A 21,338-nucleotide genomic window follows, 5' to 3' on the forward strand; every position below is an offset into this window, starting at 1 on the left:
AAGAGCAACATATGTACAAGGTGACAAATATGCTTTTAATAGATAAACATAATCTATTAACATGATATTAATATGTTGATATACACATATTTATATCAGATAAATAATTATAAAGTATTCCTGATTCTATCAAACTGTATATCTATTTAATTTTAAGTTAATGTACTAATACATTACTAAAGCACTAATTAGTCCATGTCGTTTACTACAAATAAACTTTAGTCAATAAAGTAGAACAAAGCAGAGAAATTATGCAAACATCATTTTTTTTTCTTTTTTTTGGGGGGGGGGGACAGAAAACAGTGAGTGGGGGGGTTAATTTACCTGAACCTGCCCCCCACCCAATGTGCCTGCAGTCCGGCTGAGGCCCCTAGCAGTGACACCAGATGAATGGCAGTGTTATTTTTTCATTCTGCCCCCCCGACCCCAACACTTTGCCTGCCGCCTTGACTGTCTGTTCCCTGCTCTGCTCCCGTTTTGTCCCCCAAAAGGGAGAAAATCTATAATAAACCAGTGATTTGTTCTCTGTCCCATCTGTAACACATTCACCCTAAAAAATGACAGAGTAATCTCCTGGATGCATACATATTTTCAGTTGAAATACGATAATGCATGCAGATATTCTGTTGAAGAGTCTTTGTGTTTAATTCACTAAACAAAAAAGGACGGGACTGATTTTTAAGAATAAAAACCAAACACCGACTGTCTCGTCACAAGATGCCAATGTAATACATTTTAAACAAAAATAAATTCAATGGCCAGTAGTAATCATTTTGCTTCTTCTGATTTCCGGCACAAGTCAGAATGTTTCAAAAAGGCCAGGTGTGATTGTGATAACAAGCTGCTGCTTCTCATTTTCGTAGATGCCCCACTATAATAACGCCAACAGCATGCTACTATGCGAAAGGTTACATGAGTTCCCTGTATCCATATGAATCTGGAAACTAATAACCGGCGTCTAGACCGCAGCAAACATTGCATGTACCTGGGAAAACCCTGCAGAAGCTTCAGCTGGTGCCGAACGCCAAAGAAAGTCAACAGAAGCCCAACGACTGCCAGGCTTAATGAACCAAAGAATCTCAAAGTGCGTGAAGTTCCTCCTCGCTCACCGGGGTGATTAATTATTAAATGTAGAAAGGCACGGTGAAGAACGATTACTTTGGGCTGTCAAGAAACTGGGACGGTACTGAAAAAAACTTTTTCCTGCCGGACTCACCGCGGAGAGCTGTCAGGACAGTTTAGGATGCGCTGAGCTGGACGGAAGTGGACCGGGATGAATTACCGGAATGGTGAGTATGCATCTTTAGTATGTGACGATTGTGTTCAGGTTATATTACAACCATGGCTAATCGGAAAAGCTATGAGCATAGTTAAAAAAAAAAAAAAAAGTCATTTTTATTTTTTCAAAATGAGAGCTAAATCCTATTTTGTTTCGGGAAAACATCATGCAAAAATTACTCAAGCATGAAATAAACACACACAAAAAATGCCAGAATACTGGAAGCAGAACGCGAGAAATCAATGCGCAGAGGAAATCTTTCCTTTCAGGAACGACGTCTCTCACAGATGTGCTTTAATGAACATGCCCGTAAGCACAGCTGTAAACACAAGCGCAGTCTGACACATTTCATACACTGACGACTCTATATGCCAGCTTTTTTTTTTCACCAAATGCTACAATACCACAGCTTACATATCTGTGCTTTCGAATGAGAATGTTTGTCAGATTGTATCACATTTGAGATCTTCAGTTACTGTTGGGGGGGATGCATCTCTTCTGAGATGGTAAGTCAGGTGATGTTATATTTTGTATTGATTACTTCTACCGATTACTCATGTCCCGATGCAGCAGTACTTCTCAGTCTGGTCCTTGGTGATGCCCGGATGATCCACGTTTTTGCTCCCTCCCAGTCCTCTGCCAGACAGTCATGGGAGGAAGCAAAAACGAGGACCGTCTGAGGGTCCCCAGGAATTGGGTTGAGAAACAGCAATAGGTGCACTGTTTTCCTATTATCTCTGGACTCAAGCCCTTCTTCATTTTGAACCCACATGAACACATGTTGATCTTTGGGTCACATGTTCAGTGCATGGCCTCTCCCTGCTTTCCTGTCGACATGTTACGTTCATTTACCCAGAAGTCTATTTCCAAAACCATTTCCCCCTTACTCCTGTATTCCTTAAAATAAACTGCACCAGTAAACTCCGGTCTACCTCACGCTCCCCACGTCACATGATGTTGTGGCCAAGGTGACCCATGTTTTCCCCACAAGGCTGGATGTATTTTTATCAGACAGGTCAATGGGATCAGATAACTAGCAGTCAGGCCTCAATATTATACTGCTACTAAACAAGCTATTAACAGCCATACGAGAAGAAACCTAAAAATGAACAATTTTCAGCTACAGCAATAAAAAACACATTACCAATGTTTTGCATAGCATTTCCTTTCCACCTCTTGGGATTTAAATCTACAATCACCACCAACCACCACATCTTAATCCCAGATTCTTTAATTAAATAACGTATTTTATATATCCCATTTTATTACTGATATTTAGTGGTATTTATAAATCATAAAGGTCATGTGATATCGCTGTTTCGTGATTCCGTTTAATCCAAAGCTACTTCCATAACTTATAACATTAAGAGCTAGACTTCAACCCATAACCTTCCGGTGGTAGTTGGCGCGGTGCATCATCCCCGGCGAGGGCTACCTGTAACGAGCTCCCGGACCTCGACGTCCGCCGTCTTGCGCAGCAGCCGCACCAGCGCGGGGATGCCGCCGCAGTTCTTCAGGGCGATCTTGTTGTCGTCGTTGGCCTTGCCGTAGACGAGGTTCCGCAGGGCCCCGCAGGCGCTCCGGTGCACCTCGCTCATCCGGTGGTCCAGCAGGTCCACCAGCAGCTGGATGCCCCCCTGTCGCCGTATCTGCACGCCCAACACAGACCATCCTGTACATCTGATACATTTACAAACTCATACAGCACGTATTCACAGTCTAGAAATACACCAGCCTACCGTTTTAGGTTAACCAATACCTCATCAAATTTTTTGACTAATTACGTTAATTAGAGAAGTCAGCTGGTGGTGAAATATAAGTATCACATGGAATGGCTGAGGTGCCCCTGAGGAGAGGTTTGGGAACTGAAGCGGTGTTCATCTAGCCATCCAGCAAGATATCAGTAACTTTTTGGAGAACAGAAGCAATTCTGGTTATTTTTTATAGTGCTTCTGTTCATTTGCATATATGAAAATGTAAAATTTGTCTTTTTTTTGCAGGTATACACTTGGTACACTTAGACAAATAGCTTTAAACGTTTTCTTCGACTAAGAAGAAAGGCACACACACACGAACACACATACAGAGTATATATCAGCATCAAATATGTCTTTCTGTTTCAGGCTCCAGGCTTCCTGCAACCCTACAGACCAGGGGTCACCAACATGGTGCCCCCAAGGACCACATGAGTCGCCCGCGGACCTGTTCTAAAAATAGCACAACTCACCAGTGAGCAGCGTCTAAAATTACATTTTATCCTGTTGCTATTCTTCTTTAATCACATTTGCATTTATATAGATTTGAAAATGACAATATCTAAAAAAAAAAAGCATTTAAAACACGTTTATTATACATGAAGTTTAGATAAGTTTAGGAGGGCGTTTCAAACTGGTAGCCCTTCGTATGGCTCAGTACCCATGAAGTAGCTCTCAGTTTCAAAAAGGTTGGTGACCCCTGCTATACAGGATAAGGCAGGCAGATGGACATATGCCTTCGGTAAGCTGATACTGGCCAACTTCAATTGGCTTACATTGTCTTATACTGTTATAAAATTATTTCAGTAGAACTGATTCTTCACTCCGCAAGATATATTTCCACTGAAGTGGCTTTCTGCTGTGTTGGGGCTACAGAATTCTCAGAAGTGGTACAGCATGGCTCAGGTGCTAGGGCTGATCACATTTTGAAATCGTGCCACCTAGATGTTTGTTTTTCTGGTAAGACAGCCAGTAGAAAGGAGACAAGGCGAGGGGTATCTGGGGGGGAGGGCGGAGGGGTTATTAAAGTGACAGGTAGTCATGTTTGAAGGGCTTGGTCAGCATGTGCAGTAGCGTGGGGGGCGGGGGGGTGGTATTCCAGTAAGGGTCAGATGCTGAGCATACAGGGACCAAAAAAATAGATCCCTCAGTAGCTGACAAAGGGAGTTTCCACTTCCCAGTGCCCAGGCTCCAAGTTTTCTTATTGAGTCAGAGATCCGCAATCCTAAGGATGGTTTACTTGGCCAAAGATAAACCTTCTCCTGCTATTGTCAAAGGGTCTGAGTTTACCTCCTAAAGCAGCTTCTCCAGCCTCCCGTATGCCACTAAGAACCATCCTGGTCTTGGTAATGGGTATTTTTTATGCATGCACTGCTACTGTAGTAGTTCAGTTTTTCGTGAATTTTTCCCTGCAACAGGGGTCTTGTGGAGGTCCTATGTCTGCTGTATTTACATTTTGTTTTGCTTTGCTTGCTATCTGGCAAACAAAATGGCTGCCAGTCTAGCTAACAATAGTAACAATCTAACCATGTAAACAATAACAGAGATCACCTTTGAAAAGTTCAGTGAACTTGTTTATGACATACAGGCAGCAATTAGTTTTACAAATATCTGTATCTATATTAATACTTCTAATATGTACAATTATTTCATTGTTATATAACAGCTCCTGAGTATTTCTCAGCAGGACATTATTTATGGAGTACTTCAAAACAAAGCTGCATTTCATCAGTTAAAAAAACTGGGTTGCGATTTACCCAAAGTAAAGAGAAATAAATTTAATTCAGAGCATTGTTTGTTTTTCTTCACTTCTGAAGCCTTCTGGAATAGAAAAAAAAATGACTATTTTCAAAACAATCGCACTCCCTTAAAAGCTCATGACTCATGGGTGTCAAAACTGAAACAGAAATTTGAAATTGATTATATGTAGATGCAGCCAGGAAGTTTTAACTAAAGTAAAGTAAAGCAGAAAGAAGTTAGTGAGACTGGCAGCCATTTTGTTTGCCAGACAGCAAGCAAAGCAAAAAAAAAACACTAATAACTTAATTAATTAGCAAGATATACTTATGACCACAGAAAACCAGAACTATATATGGGATCATCTGTAGATGAGTATGTTACTTTCTAGGGCAAAGCAAACAGAATGACAACAAAAAGCAGCATATACTGTTGGAGGGACAGGTTCATACAGTACTCACAGAAAGTATTGGGACGCTTGCTTAATTCAGTAAAAATTTAGCAAATTTATTGGATTTATAATAGAAATCCTTAGTTCATTCATTTGTTTACAAATATATATATAGCATTATAAACACTTTCAAGTAAAACATTCATTTCAATTAGTAATAAATTGAAACCCAAATTATAGTTCTAAATGAGCTGTTCTGAGTTAAAAAGTTAATTGACAAGCAGTCTGATTGGGTGCTCTTTTAATTAATAACACCTTTGCATTTACATAAAACACCAAACATTGGTGTTAAGTATCCCTTTGGGAGCTAATGACTACAACTGCAATTACTAGCAAATTGGCAAGAACAGAACTGAATGAGTCAGTTGAAAAATGATGACAATAAAAAGGAAATGTCTGTGCGAAAGATATGTGCAGATATGATAAACGTTGCTTGTCAACGGTCTTTTGTTATGAAACCAATAGACTTTTTTGCAGAATTAAGCAGGCATCCCAAGACTGTCTGTGAGCACAGCACAATGTCAACAACTTGCTAAAAGAAGGTTTTACTAAAGTCACGATACAACAACTATATAGGAAAAACACAAATATAATGGGAATCTATACTATTTTAAAACAATTTTTCAATATATATTAAAGATTTAGCTAGCAATTTGCTAGCTAATGTGCTAATAGTTTGAGGGCCGCTGCCTATCTCAGGAGGGGGAGTCAGTCAGACATTTACCAGAGATCCCTACATCATTCTGTTCCCTTGTCTGCCGATGACTCATGCACACCCATTTGTTAACAATAATAAAACAGCACGTTAAACTTGTTAAATTCAATACACAACGATACACAAGAGATATTCAGATGATAGCCGCTGAACAAATCCGCTTTTGTGTGCGGGTACGAGTGAACAGTGGAAAGTCTCCATGGCGGGAATCCCAAACCATACTTCATCCAGCACTCGTTTTGGCAAGTCGCCTCCTTTTGTCAATGGCAATGCCTCCCGCTTCAGGCTTCGTTGCCCCCTATAGGACGCTTATCGCGACGGCTGCAGCACCGTTAATTACTGTGATCCTTAAGAGGCGACAGATGTTCAGGGGCTCCAGACAAAAGAGGAAATAAAGGGCTTTTGCCGAGATCCAAGGAAGCCAAGAGGCCTTTGGGAGGAAGCGTGCGCAGCGCAAACAGGTGCGTCACATGAGCGAGTGACTGTGTCGTGAATTCGGCTCATGTCAGGGAGGTGAGGGTGACTTTTTTCCAAATTTGAGACCGAAACAGACACACGAAATAGAAGTCGCCATGAACAGAGGCACTGGCCAGTCGGCAAACCAAAAAATGGCTCTTGACCGGTGATGATCCCCTGCTGCACAGCAAGCTGGTTCTGGAGAGGCCTTCAAACAGGAAGTGATGTCAAGCATGCCCCGAGGATCAGGGCTGTGCAGCCCCATTTCGGACAGTGGGGCATCAGCGGTAACCAAAAGGTCAGCGTAGCTTTGAATTAGTCAATGGCTGGAGCCAAATGAAACACTCAAAGCAGCAAGCTTTGTGTATTTGCCGGCGAGAGGCAGGAAAGCGTCACGAGGACGTTAAGCAACAGCCACAAAGATGCAGTGCATCTTTCCAGAAAGCAGGGGTCACCACTTTTATTTATTTATTTTGCAGGGTCAGTGAGGTCTTTAGTATTGGATGTTTCTGATGTTTAACATAAGGGGATTTTCAGTTCAGTTTCAATTCAATATGTCCAATATGCTCGGCCCTTGTGGTGCCACTTCTTGGTATCTTGGTATTGGCTTTTCTTTCTTTCTTGTTTGCTTGCTTCTTTCCTTCCTTCCTTCCGCTCGAAATGAAGCACCGGAGGTTTACATCCTCTTGCCGATTTGCTCACCTCTGCCAGCTGCTCCATATACCCCCCCCCCCCCCCCCCCAACGAGCGACGGAGGACATCGATGTTATTCCCATATCGATGGGGGCCAGTCCCTGTTCCGTGTACCGCGGTCACCGCGGACCAGCTGCACCCACTCTACGATATCCCAGGATCCCGTGCTGCTGTGAGGCTCCTGCATCTCCTCTGCATGTCGAAGCTACGGGAGGCGGTGGCAGAGGTGACGCGGGTAATGGGACAGCCATGCAAGGGCCTCTCACACCTCAGGTACCTGACTGTGCTGCTGGCAGCGATGCAAACTGTGTGGGACTCTACTTCACAGCTCTGTATCTATATATCCATCCATCCATCATCCAACCACTTATCCAGTACAGGGTTGTGGGTGTGCATAAGTTCAAGCAGGCACCTTTGTCGGCTTAAACATTTATTATAATAACACAGGCAGTATATCCTGCTGACCACAGCACTCATGTTGCCCTAAATGCATTATGTAAGCACTGTACCACTGTCTCTGCCAGACTCCGAAGCGTAAATCCAGTGGAAGTCATTCTACGTTTTTTTCCCAGCCACCCTGCAGTAAGTCCAGTGCAGATTTATGCATGTCGTGTTGGCGGATGGCTGGTGATACAAATGCACGTTTCCCGTGTGGGTGACATTTAGAGAAACTATGGTCCACGCCTTCTATACATCTTATTTGCTGCTTACATAGCTCATAACTTGGTACTAATTGAGATATTAAAATCACAAAAGCATCAGTGTCCCTTATTAAATTGGTGGCGATGGTCTGGACGACGACAGGGCGTACAGGAGTGTGACCACTATGCGCTCGCGGTCACGCTGATGTCTCAGAGCCAAGCCTGAAACCCGAGACTGTGGATTCTGATCAAACGGCGCTGGCCAGTCGCCCCGCCTGTGCCGAAAACAAGCTTTCTGCAGCATGCACAATTCCCACCTGTCTCAGTGAGCAATTCCATTTTTTACTTCAGTGCAGGGTGGTGGATTTGTGTAGGCCGGGACGCGGCCCCGTAAGCTGGAGGTTGCCAGCTCATATCCCCAGAGGAATCAGGTCATGGTACCCATCAGCAAGGTAGTTAGCCTGAATTTCTCTGGTAAAATTCTCCAGCCACGCAGATGGGAAGAACCACAAGCTATAATGCTGCTTAATACTGAATCTATGTGCCTCAGTATTGCTAGCTAGTGCATCATTAGTTACACTTCTCTATAACCGAAAATAAGGATGAAGAACCTCCTCCGTCACAATGTTCCTGATAAACGTGAAGAATGATAGACCGATAGCAGCATGCGCAGTAACCTGAAAATGATGACGGATTAACCGTCAGACAAACGACAGCGATTGGAAGACAGACTGAACTTTGCAGCGTTTGTCCTGCCGCTTCATCACCGCCGGGAAGGAGGTGCATGAATCACTCTGGAGAGTAGCACGGTGTCAGCGCGTCACACCAAACACTCTTACTGGCTACCGAATCGGTGATGCTCATCTTGATGCCGTCTTTTCTTTATGGATTGTGATGTTTAGTTGACCTGGATTAGAGGTTTAACTCAATTTCTTGACCATATATGTGTGAAGCCTGTATGAGTTAAGTATTGGTTAGTCACCCAAGTCCAAAGACATAAGGTTTGGGTGGACTGTTGCCTGTGCATGTGACCTGTGATGGACCATCATCTTCTCCAAGGGGTCTCCAGCCCTTAGCTTGCCGTGGTCCTGTACTAGATAAGAAATTATGGAAGACTGATGGATTGTGACATGAAACTATTGCTATTATTGTAGGATATATATGTGTATACACCCTAAGACCAATAAGTGTAAGCTTGACATGTCCGTAAACCTACACACAACTGTTAACTGTAATCCATGTAGTTAGCATGACTTTGCAATGCAGGCAATCCTGCTGTCTTCTCTGCATTGCAGGCAGTAGCCCCTTTGAATGCCATCACCCTAGCAACCAACAGGCCATCCCATCAATCCTAAGCCCAGCTGAAGTCACATGCCAATTCAGCTCCGGAACAAGAGAAACACATGAGATGTCGCACAGAACCATGGCAACTCCTATCTGACTGCCTCAAAAAGTCAGCGGGACTGAAGTGTGTGTTACTGACAGCTAAAGCCATGCATATAACTCTAATTGTATACTGTAGGAAGGAGGAAATATATATATATATATATATATATATATATATATATATATTTATATATATACACACACACACAAACACAACAGGTTACTTTTAAAGATTAAGGAATAGAAACGAATTGAGAAGAATTTGACAGATAACCAAATTTTGCTTTCAAACTCCACATAGGCTTTTTTGTCTACATTTTTATTATTATTATAATTTTTTTAATTTTAATGTCTGTTAATGGCAATACTGTTATTCATGGAAAACAAAAACACACATCTGCAGTATAAACAGGTTGCTATCCACTAGTCACATGCTTATGCATTTTCCTCTAGCTTTCTCCAAATATCATTTTGTAACAATGTAAAAGAAAATAAATAATTTTTTTGCTTTCCTTTGTGTAATAAAAGAAACCCAGGAAACCAGGGGGACATCATTGAATTCTGAATGCCATCATGGGAGTTGACATAAAAATGATATGTACTGTATATCACACACACACATATATACACAGCTGTGGAGAAGTTAAGAGACCACTCTATATTTTCAAAGAAATCTGCATTTTAAAATCCTGGTTTAATTGTGGTTCTGCTGGCAGAAGGCTACGCTGAGCAGAAGGTTGAGTCTGGGTTCGAAGTTTCTAAGACAGCAGAACACAAGAACAAGGTGAAGCAGGAGACACTGGGAATGACCAGAAACCAGCCAGGTAAAGGGCGGAAGGGACTTTCTAATGCCAGGGGTGACTGTCAACTTATCCGACAGTTTCTCATGAATTGGAGGATGACAGCAAGTGACCTTCTGAAGGAACAGGAAACATTAAGTGCAGGTGTGAAGTGCACTGCTAGGACAGTCTGTAACAGGCTTCTACAAGCAGGACTGAAGTCCCATAAAGGAAGGAAGAAGCCTTTTATTAATGAGAAACAGGGAAGAACCAGGCTGTAGTTTCCAAAATATATATATATTATTCATAGACATGTAAATAGAGAAATGAGTGAAACAAAAAATTGTGCTGTGGTCACATTTTTTTTACGTATTAACACATATATGTTACAGCTAACGCCGTAAATTTTAAAGCAAAAGCATGCCATGACTATCAGACACCAAACAAAGCAGATGCACAAATACACAGAATAGAGTGAAAACCTCTGAAAAGCTTGAGACGGATTCAGAATCTGGCTGCCATACGACGTCTCACCCAAGTCACACGGGTAACGGTCACACAAATCAACGCAGCTGCTTGCCACCCTTGACAATGTTGCCCAAACTTGGACCGAGGTGTGGAGCGGGACGGCGGCGCCAGTTACCTCAGACTTGATCTTATTGTCCCCAAAGCAGAGGTGCTGTAGGTAGGCTGCAGCGTTGGACTGCACTGACGGGAACTGGTGCTGCAGCATCTGAATAACCTCCGGCAGCTCAGGGTCCCTCCAACCAAACTCTCTGCACAGAAAGAGGAAGGTCAGAGTAACAGGTGAAAACTCCTCCACCATTAGAGTCAAAAATGAAAGCATTACTCATCGTTTTTAGGGCAACCAGTAGGGGAAATTAAAGTAACTTTTAAAAATAAAGTAAATTGCTTCATTCCGCATATAAAATGGTCAGTAACTGCTGAAAATGTTGGTCAGAAAGAATTTCAAGGGAAGAGAGTAGGGTCAAACGTTTTCTGTATTCATGAGTAATTTTTCTTGTATCATAATGTATCCAGCTCCCTTCAGGGCCATTCTTTCCAGGCTAATGCCTGTAAACTCTCAAGACCCTGGGAGACAATTTTTAAAATTGAGTTTTCTGTTAAAAATTGATTTCGCGCTGAAGAATTTCAGAGGCGTCGATGGGGTCCCACACGACGTGCCAGCTCCCATGTCTAGCTGTGACGTGTATGAAATGCTGTCCCTGGGGGCAAGGTTTACCGAACGCTCTAAAGTCACCGCTAAGTGCATGAGGATGAATTGGAGAAAGGCATGAGTGTTTCCACGGTAACTCTCTTTCAACTGTGAATGCAACAGTTGTTGCATTCTACTCTTTGAACGTTTCAATGAGCTGGTTGTTGCCGTGATCATTAACTTCGCGGCTGCGTTGACGTCTAGCAAAGAGTAGCTGACGTTTATGCAGCTACAGCCCGATAATTTGCTTGGCTGTGTGGAGCAAGAGGGTGTAATTAAAGACCCGCGCTGCTCAAATAAAAAAAAAGGGTATTAAAGAATACAATTTTTATCTTTTGAAACTCGATGACAAGGGCTACTCGAGTAATTAGAAATTCAAAGAAACAAGTATTCAGAGATTAAACAGAGAAGGTCGTGAATTCGGTAGACTCAAAGATGAATAGATGTCTACTCTGTGTCTGTGCTTTGAGGCGGAATGAGTGCAAGTGGGATGATAGCGAATGTATCAAAACGCCACCGACGCAGACAACGGTGATGACAGACTCCCCCAAGGAACTGAAATGATCTAATGATTAGATGACAACTGGAGACTTTGTTAAATAATAAAGAAAAGCTTTCAAAATAAACATCAATAATATAAACACGAGTGATCACGGAGAATTCACTGGATATCAGTGACATGATGGATCTGGGACAGTGTTTACACGATGGGATTCTTGTACTGTGAACCTCCTACACAAGATGTAGACATTTACAAACGACTGCCTCGGACAATAAAAGACCCGTAACTCCCATCTAGAGAACGAAAGGTAAAGCTAAACGCAAAAATTAGTAACTACACCGGTTAAAAGAAAAGGAATTTGAGACCGAGGGAATGGTGGATTTTACTTCATATGTCATCTGCATGGGGCACCAACCCATCACAGGGCACAGTTACACACCAGTCACACACACATACACCTACGGGCAATTTGGTAACTCCAATTAACCTCCATATGTTTTTGGACTGTGGTGGGGGGTATACTGGAGTCCCCAGAGGAAACTCCTCAACGACAAAGAGAGAACATGCAAACTCCATACACACGGAACCCTGGCCCCAGAGGTGAGAGACGACAGCACTAACCACTGCGCCACCATGCCGCCCCACACAGACATCAAACTATGGAAAAAGAAGCACATGGGACACATGGCACCCAACTCGCAGGGGCTAGTGCAGGAGCAGACTAACTTCTAACCAACCTTGAACTCTTGCACCTTTTTAGCCTCATAGAGGTGACTAATGGCTGCCAGTGTGACCTCCCCGATGCCCACCAGGGTCAAAATGTCAGGGCACCATGCAAAATGGCCACAGGGGGGCCTTCTTGCGCCCCCTGCTGGAGGACAGTGGGACGTTCCCTAGAGACATCACTGCTGGTCACATATTCAAGCCTATTATAAAAGTACAGTGGAGCAGACAGAGAAATGATCCCCTCCTTTACAGGACACTGCCCCACAGTCTTCCTGCACTCCGCAAAACGAAGGACGTGACTCAGGAGTGGAAGGCCTTGCTGGAGGAGGGGAGGATTTATACTCTCTTGAAAAGGTATTGAGCTCAAAAAAAAAAAAAATTAAAAAATAAAAAAGGTCAGGGCTGATACAAGAAGGATTCTAAAATATGGTCCCTCTATAATTACTTTTTTTCATAGCTAATAAAACCCTGTAAAATAATACCTAAAATTATCTCTCCAGTCTCCAGAACTAAATTGAACTGTATTTTTAAAGTGGCATGCCATCCATGGAGGAGAGAGAGAGAGAGAGAGAGAATGTGTATTCTGGTATCATATTGGATGAATTCATTCCTACGCAGGGTGATTGCCAAGACTACATGGCACAGTCCTGTTATACAAATCCCTTCCCTATATAGCCTGGCTTTGTCAGGTGATTACTGTAAACTGGCAAAGACCACACGGTAAAACTCACTTATAACACACTGCGAGTGTGCATCACTAGCTATGTGAGGAAAAATCACGCAGGAGACCTGGATGCTTTACTTAAACTATATTTCCAATAACGGAATTGGAAAACGGGTTTATTATGATTAAACAGACCTGATCCCTGGTAATCTGGAACGGTTTACAGTAACCTATACTGTAGTACCTTTAATTACAAACCAAAACACAACCATAATCACAGTTAATAGAAATGTATCATGTTTGATACGTGATAAGGAATCCCCTGCTTTTATATAGGCCAATCCAATCAGGCTTTCGCTGACACTCATCCCCAGGGAGCAGTGTAGAGCAGGAACTGCTCTGCTGCGGCAGACAGACACGATGAGGACCAAGGAAAGATCTAGCAGGTTCAAGGTCCTACAGATGACTTTGGATGAAAAGTTAATATAAGAAAATAAAATGATAACAACTGCAAAAAGGAAGATGAACACGCCGTAGCCTCGCACGCCGTAGCCTCGCACGCCGTAGCCTCGCGCACGCCGTAGCCTCGCGCACGCCGTAGCCTCGCGCACGCCGCAGCCTCGCGCACGCCGTAGCCTCGCACACGCCGTAGCCTCGCACACGCCGTAGCCTCGCACGCCGTAGCCTCGCACGCCGTAGCCTCGCACACGCCGTAGCCTCGCACGCCGTAGCCTCGCACGCCGTAGCCTCGCACACGCCGTAGCCTCGCACGCCGTAGCCTCGCACGCCGTAGCCTCGCACACAGCTCCCCAAGCACACACACCAGGCTTACACTGACCCACCACCTCTGACAGAGACCAAGGCTGCTTCTTAATATCAAGAACTCAAAGATCATACTTGTAGTCTTGGTGAGACCGTTCTTGCTAACTTGTCTTGGGATGCAATCAATCATGGGATTGGTCTTGTTTGGCAAGGATGCAACCGCTGTATCCTTGCCATTTGGGACGGGACAAGAACGACATCTAGGGATTTTTACTGCCCTCTGTACTTCCGTTCTTAAGTTTTGGAACTGGTCTTAGGCAATGGAAGTTGATGCAAAACGTAAAAACCTTAATATTATGGAAATGGTAAAAGTTAGGGTGGGGGAGGTTGGGGTCGGCAGCAAGTAATGATGGTAAGAGTTGTCAACGGGGGCGTTGGGGGGGGGGGGGGGTGGTTAGAAAAACCATTAAAGGGCACTCAGTACGTTTAAGGCAGGCATGTTTAATACTTTGTGCAATAGGGTCCTGCAGGCCAGAGTCGCCCTACAAACGGAGACCACGCTCAGACCCGATTCCTACAGAGATTTAGGGCTTAATGGCAAAGGAGGAGGTGTTACAGGAAGCTGGTGAGAGTAGGCAAAGTGTTCGGGTCGGGCCTGGGGATAGAGCAGCGAACGAGGGCGTGAGGGACCTTCACCGCCATCGTCTCACCAGCAGGGTCACGAAGCTGACGGCAGAAGCCACATGCGAGGGGAAGCTGCTCGCGGAGAATCCGCTTCCGTGGGAGACGAGGCACAGAGGAAGAGGATACAGGGAGTGGGCTGAGGCCGCCTTCCGCGTCAGCGGGGTGCACACGGCCGCTGTAAGAAGGGTCTGAATGAGCCAGCATAATTAGCTGAGCAAACGAGGAACGAGAGCACGGGCACACAGAGAGAGCCAGGTGTGCCCTTTCCCTGCCTCAGCCAACACACAGGCATTAGAAAAAATGCTGATTTCCTTAAAAAATGTGAAATTCCCAAACAGACACACTAATTATGTTTACAAACAGCGACATTTGCCAAATAACAAAATAAAATAAATGTAACAAGTCCATATTAATTATGCACACAAATTACACAAAACTACATGCAGTTTATATGTATTTATTTGATATTTTATATATATTTATATATATATATATATATATTTTTTTTTCAAATAAAGCTGCATTTTTTTCTTTATTACATAATTGAATAACATGTTTGCGGTACTTACTTTTAATAGAGCATGTCAGCCATATTGGTAAAACTGGCTGTAAAATATTATGACAGAACGCGCAGAACCATGTGACAGAAGCATGGCGGATTGTACGGGATCATTATTTTGGGTATGGGGGCGGAGTCGGATCTGATAAAATTGTGGGGGCGAGCACAATGACAAAAGATACACAAGATCATCTGTGCGTATGTTCTGGGGCCAGGAGACAAAACAGAAGGCATTATGGGTAATTAGACACGGGTGAAGTCAATTAATGAGACGGTCACCTGACCTAGCCCTGTCGACCACCCCTCTCCTGTCTCATGCACACGTTTCACCATGTACATGCATTGTGCTACGTTACCGGTTTTGAACCTTCTGACATTATAAATGCAGCAAACCGCGTCCTTCTCAGTAAAGCTGAAAACAGAGATGAAATGGGAATAGAATCAAAAGCTTTTTGCACCATGATCCTGGATTAACCTACTAGTATGGGGACACTCTCTTATTCTAATCATGGGCCGCACTGACACACCACTGGGGTGGATTCATCAGTACTTTAATTAATCAGCTTCCCCAGCTCTCTAGCATTTTAATTGGATACTGATTTTGAAATGCAAGAAAGTGCTGCTCGCTGATGCGACTGAAAACAGACGGTAAACAGCTGAACCGAAGAGATACAGCTACTCTCCCAGCTGAAGAGGGCACATTACTATGCTGCAAATGAAGTATTTATTCCTATCAAAAGTAGTGTAAGATGCAAGAAGTAACACTATTGTTACTGTGTATTTTCTAAGCGATGACATTTTGATATTTTAATGTGCGCCAGTAATTAAGTTCAGCAAGTGTAAAGCCTTCTTCGTAAGCCCGTTATGTGTTTTCGTCAGATATGCACTGCAGCAGTGTGAGCACTTTGTGGGAAAACACTGGATAAATATCAGAAAAGTCAACAAGCACTGTCAACAAAGTTCAATAAAAAACTAAGGAGCACTTGGTTTGTTTTCCATTGATTCAAACAAAAAAGACTGGCAATAATTTCAACAAAGGCTGAAGAAGAGAATATATTACGGCCCAAGATATCACGCTGCTGGGTAATGACGACCATTTAAAGAGGGGGTACATTTTATAACATCACCCAAACAGATTACCCTGATGAAGCATCATTCTAAGCAGGAAATAACACTGAGATAAGGTCACACCGGATATTACACAAGTTTATTTTGCACAACGAGGGATCAAAATAATGTCCTGTGAAAGGGCAGCGTGCAATTTTGGATGCGACGCTACGCCAACATCCGAAAAAGAAAAAGAAAAAAAAAACGTCTCCACATCTGAGCAACAAACAAGCACAGGCTGTGGAAGTTTGAGCCGAGAGTGGGAGAGATATGCAGCACATGGGGAAGAGTAGGGATATCCGGTGGTTTGGCTACTCCCAAATAAATAAATAAACTAGTGAAATAAAATAAATCCGTATAATGAGATTATATGCAGAGTCATGGCCTCGGGGAAGCTTTATACCGACATCATCCCCCCGTTCCATACCTTAAGTACACTTTTCAGTACACCAACCCCCCCCCCAAAAAAAACCCCATATAAATAAGCATATCAAACCCCTGTAAATCTGCCATTTTGGCCAATTTCTATACGTCCCTGTATCAAGAACAAATTCAGAGGCAGTGATGCTGAAAATAGCCCTGGCACATAATTCCCCATCATGGAGCAGCCCCGCAACAGTATCCCCCGAGCTACGCATCCCAATTAAATGGAAATAGTTTGGTATTCCCGGGGTACTAAACTTGAAGCAATACCCACTCTGTTTGGGCAGACAATAAAAACACATTTACTGTAAGTGAGTTGAGTGAGGCCCCTGTTCATTGTGTGGCATAGACAGCGATCCTGACAATGCCAGATAGAGGCCCAGTGCATTATGGTTATTCTTTTTTGCTGAATGGTTTCTAAATAATGTATGTTGGCTGTCAAATCCAATGCAAGACTATTACATTGGTGGCTTACTCCTGAAGTGTCAAGTTGTGATGAAGTAGGTAGTGGAGATCAGATGTGGCTTTGATAACAGGAGGAGATGGCCCAATTATAGATCCTTCAGAGGTGCTTGCTGTGACAGGCAGGAAGTTCACAGTCAGAGGACCTGACCTGTAATTTCACAGCTGTCCAAGAGGATAATGTGGCTTCAGTAATATAAGGTAGCTTCGGAAAGAGAATAAATGATCAACGAGATGGAATAAGATGATGCCTCAACAAGTGGATCAAATATCAGCGAGATGACAAAACTTCAAAAAGAGGACAGTTTCAATAAATGGACACAGTTTCAACAAAATGATGGTGCTTTAACAAGAGGATGCAGTTTCAAGCAAGAAGACAGTGTCAACAAAAGCACACAACTTCAACAAGATGACACAGTTTCAAACAAGAGGAGAAGGTGACAACAAGAGAACACTTCAAGAAGAGGGCCTGGTGTAAAGCAGAGGCTGATGACTTCAAAACATAGGTACAGGTTCAATAAGAGTATGTGGGTTCAACAGGAAGACACAGATTCAAAAAGAGAGTGGAGCAGGTGTTCCAAAGTTCCAAAACCATAATGAAATGGTCATTTATGCGATTTCTTTCATGCTCAGCTGCAAGTTTATATCCAAGCACCCCTTTAAAAACACAACCAATCAATGAGAACATGGAAACAAAAGGCATACAAGACCCAAAAGAAAAAAGAACTGAAGAAAATTCTGACCAAATCCTCACACCACTGTAAGAGTTATCCAGTGATGTAGGAAAAAAGGTAAACCAAATTATGAGGATAGGAAGAATGCTACAAAAATGTGACGATGAAAGGAGCACGGATGTGAAGCCGAAATGCCACCGCTGATAGTTGAACCTTGCCCCACTTTACAGTTTTGGCACAATGGTTGTGAAAACAGCTCTGAGATGTAATACAACACACGTGGCTCACTGCATAGTGAGCACGTCAAATTCAAGCACATGTATCTCAGGAGAAACGCTACGGTGACAGCACGTGACTATTTACATTCTCCTGCCTTTTTTGAGAACATGCCTCACTTTTGACAACTCTAGACCTGCTTTCCAAAAAGTGATTTAAGTGGAAATCCTTCACCCCAGGACATTTCAAATACATTTTTTTTAGGTTGCTATTTCAGCTAAATATTTTGACATTTTATGGGGGTTTTTTTTGCCCTTTCCATTGCTGATTGTTGTGTCTAGTGCAATCTTCAGTGATGATAAGCGAAAACACTGAGTTATTTTACCCAGCTGTCTCGAATCTCTCACCCATTACGGAAGAGTGAAGGCGACACTGAGACGGGACCCCCGCTGCATTGGGCGTGTGACCTTGAATGGATACGCATTAAACCGCATTAGGACAGGCTCACCGTTAGAAAACACCCTGCTGACAGGTACAATTCCTAGTGCCTTTCACCTGTGTCCTAAATACATACTTCCTATGGTCACAGATGCCTGCACACAACAATAATGGTCCCACTTGGAGCCACTGTGCCGTTTTCTTCCGGATTTGTAGGCCAGCAGCTGACCTTCTCTTAATACCTAAAACATATCTGCACCAATTATTGACACTTCAGATGTGGTGGCATGGTGCTTAGCACTATAACCTTACATCCCCAGGGTTGGGGGTTCGAATCCTGCATTTGTTAAGTCTGCATGTTTTCCCCATGTTACATGAAATTCCTTTTGCCGTCCAAAAACTGGCAATTAGGTTAACTTATGTTTCTACAGGATACAACCCTGTGTGCCCTCTGAAGGTCAGGTGTCCCATCTTGGATATCCCAAACTTTTTATTGAAGCAGCAGGCTTTTATTAGCTTAATGTATAAAAACCCACAATCCATATTCCCAGGCCTCCAACCTCTTCTTGTTGAACCTGAAATATCCCACATAGCCCAAGAGTAGCTTCTAATCCCAACATACTGCATAAAATGTTACTATTGATCTCGACCCATTTTGATTTTTAATTGCCTATTAAAGTAACCTCAATTCATTCAAACCCAACCCATGATCAACATGTCATTGTAATTTACAGGGGTGGGGGAGATTTAATTGGCCATTTAGGTTTTAACAGTTCCAAAATCCATCCTGTAACCCTGAATAATTAAATTAATTGAATTACTCAAGTCTCCCTACACCTTGTGAACAACATATTCAGGAAACACCGACAAATTCATGGTAAAAGTGATACATAGTAATGGTCGACATCATCATAGAATGCTGACAAATATACCCTTTTTATATAAACTGCGACTAATAAATGGTGAACAAACTGGTATATTTAAATGGTGCAGTCACAAAGAAGAAGAATGAAAATTAGCTTCCAGGTCACTAGGTATGTCAAAGAAATACTGCAATTGTCAAAGAAATGGCTTAAGACATGATTCACTCCTGAGATAAAAAGAAAAATAAATACAAAAATGCAAAATGCAAAATAAACCCTATTTCCCAAAGCCCCAGGGAAAACAAGATAGCTTAAAGTGTCACAAATAACTTCCATGGCCTCTTGAAATACCAGTACTCCCTTAAAACTCTTCTTTTAATATTCAATTTACTGTGGCTTCAAGAAGTGGTTATACCAAGAGACTTGGCATAAATAATTTAATATCACCTCGCTTTAGAGATCAAAATGTTACTGCGCATATAAGTTCCCAGGCTAATTTCCCAAAGTTTGAACAAAACATGAAATTCCCCGTTAATAAGGAACGCCCAAATCTCTACCCTGATGAATGCCATAGGCGTCTGATCATCTTGCCAGCTGGAGTCAAAAACTTATGTAAAATCCATGCATCAAAATCCCATTTAATACAGGCTTGCACTGCTGTAATGCAGCAGGCAGACAGTGATGGCTGACATCGTTAGGCCTGATCTAATGAATAAGGCTCTCTTGGTTCACGCCACGTTTCACTGGGATCTGTGGGAAATCTGAGAAGAAAATTACCTGTTCCAGAAGATAAAAATAATCATGACTTTGGCACGCTCCAGTCTTAAGCGGCACCCCTGCAAAGTGGATGCGGCAGAGGAGTCTGACTGTCTGGTCACTGTCAGCAGAAAGCCAATGCCAAGCCAAGCTGTAGTAGGCCAAAATAGCAGGAGCTGGTTTGGGGGATGGGGATCAGGAACTTATGTTCAATGACAGGACACGGATACCTGTCCATCAAAAGTTTCATGTCATTATTAATGGGCCACCCTAAGCAAGGCTTGGTAAATATACTGACGCAGACAGAGCCCGTGCCGGATTCCTCTCAAACACGGAGAGCACACACAAGCATTTGCATGCAATACAGATCATTGGAGAAAATGCTAACAGCTTCAAATTAGGGAATCATATCGTCATTTGTTCACATTTTCAGAATAATAATCTGTGCATATTTTCCTGTTGCTTGTTTCATTGCATTCCCATGAAAGTACTGCCTTTAGTGTTTCCATCCATCCATCCATCTTCTGCCACTTATCTGGCGCTGGGTCACGGGGACAGCGTTCTGAGCTGGGATGCCCAGACCTCCCTTTCCCTTGGGATTCCAAGGTGTTCCAGTCTGTCCGAGAGATATAATCTCTCCAGCGTGTCCTGGGTCTGCCCCGGGGTCTCCTCCAGGACGCACATGCCCAAAACACCTCCCCAGGGAGTTCAGCAAGCAACCTACATAGATGCGTAAACCACCTCAACTGGCTCCTGTCCATGTGGAGAAGCAACGGAACTACTTTGAGCCCCTCCTGAAAGGCTGAGCCCAGACATTCTGCGAAGGAAACTCATTTCTGCTACTTGTATCTGTGATCTCATTCTTTCGGTCACTACACAAAGCTCGTGACCATAGGTGAGGGTAGGAACGCAGATCGACCAGTAATTCAAAAGCTTTGCCTTCCAGCTCAGCTCTCCATTTACCAGAGTGGAACGCTACACCTTCTGCAGAACTGCTGATGCTGCACCGATCCACCTGTCCATCCCTCACTCCCTCCTTCCCACACCCACTGAAGAAGACCCCGAGATACTTAAACTGCTCCGGTTGAGGAAGTAACTCATCCCCAACCTGCAGGGGGTGCTGTATCCTTTTCCAGTTAAGAACAATGGGCCTCATTCACCAAATTTGCGAGCAAATTTGTTCTTAAACCCCACGTACGCACTTTTTTATGAAGATTCTGACATTCACCAATATTTTCTTATCTGAATTTGTTCTTAGCTAAGAACAGAATCTACGCACACTCAAGACCATTCGTATGCACATCTGATACGTCATGATAGTTTGTTCAAAATAATCAGTTATAGCAGTTTTGTTCATTATACAGTTGATAAAATGATAGTACTTGAATAATTTAT

At 43.1% G+C, this 21,338-nt stretch overlaps 1 protein-coding gene and 1 long non-coding RNA gene across 2 annotated transcripts in view; one reads left to right on the forward strand and one right to left on the reverse strand.

Annotated features, from left to right (window-relative positions):
- ctnnd2a (catenin (cadherin-associated protein), delta 2a) overlaps positions 1-21,338 on the reverse strand; it is a 227,346-nt gene that overhangs the window by 77,770 nt on the left and 128,238 nt on the right. Inside the window, exons 10-11 of the mRNA XM_072700081.1 lie at positions 10,535-10,667; positions 2,715-2,928 (exon numbers count right to left, since the gene is read on the reverse strand). Coding sequence (XP_072556182.1) covers positions 2,715-2,928; positions 10,535-10,667 — 347 coding nt within the window. The remainder of the gene's footprint in view (positions 1-2,714; positions 2,929-10,534; positions 10,668-21,338) is intronic.
- On the forward strand, positions 1,154-7,125 carry LOC140578562 (uncharacterized). Its single transcript, XR_011982833.1, has 3 exons — positions 1,154-1,289; positions 3,403-3,508; positions 7,104-7,125. It is a non-coding gene; the product is annotated as an uncharacterized lncRNA (long non-coding RNA).

Source organism: Paramormyrops kingsleyae, chromosome 15 (genome assembly GCF_048594095.1).
Source record: "Paramormyrops kingsleyae isolate MSU_618 chromosome 15, PKINGS_0.4, whole genome shotgun sequence".
Classification (NCBI taxonomy): Eukaryota; Metazoa; Chordata; class Actinopteri; order Osteoglossiformes; family Mormyridae; genus Paramormyrops; species Paramormyrops kingsleyae.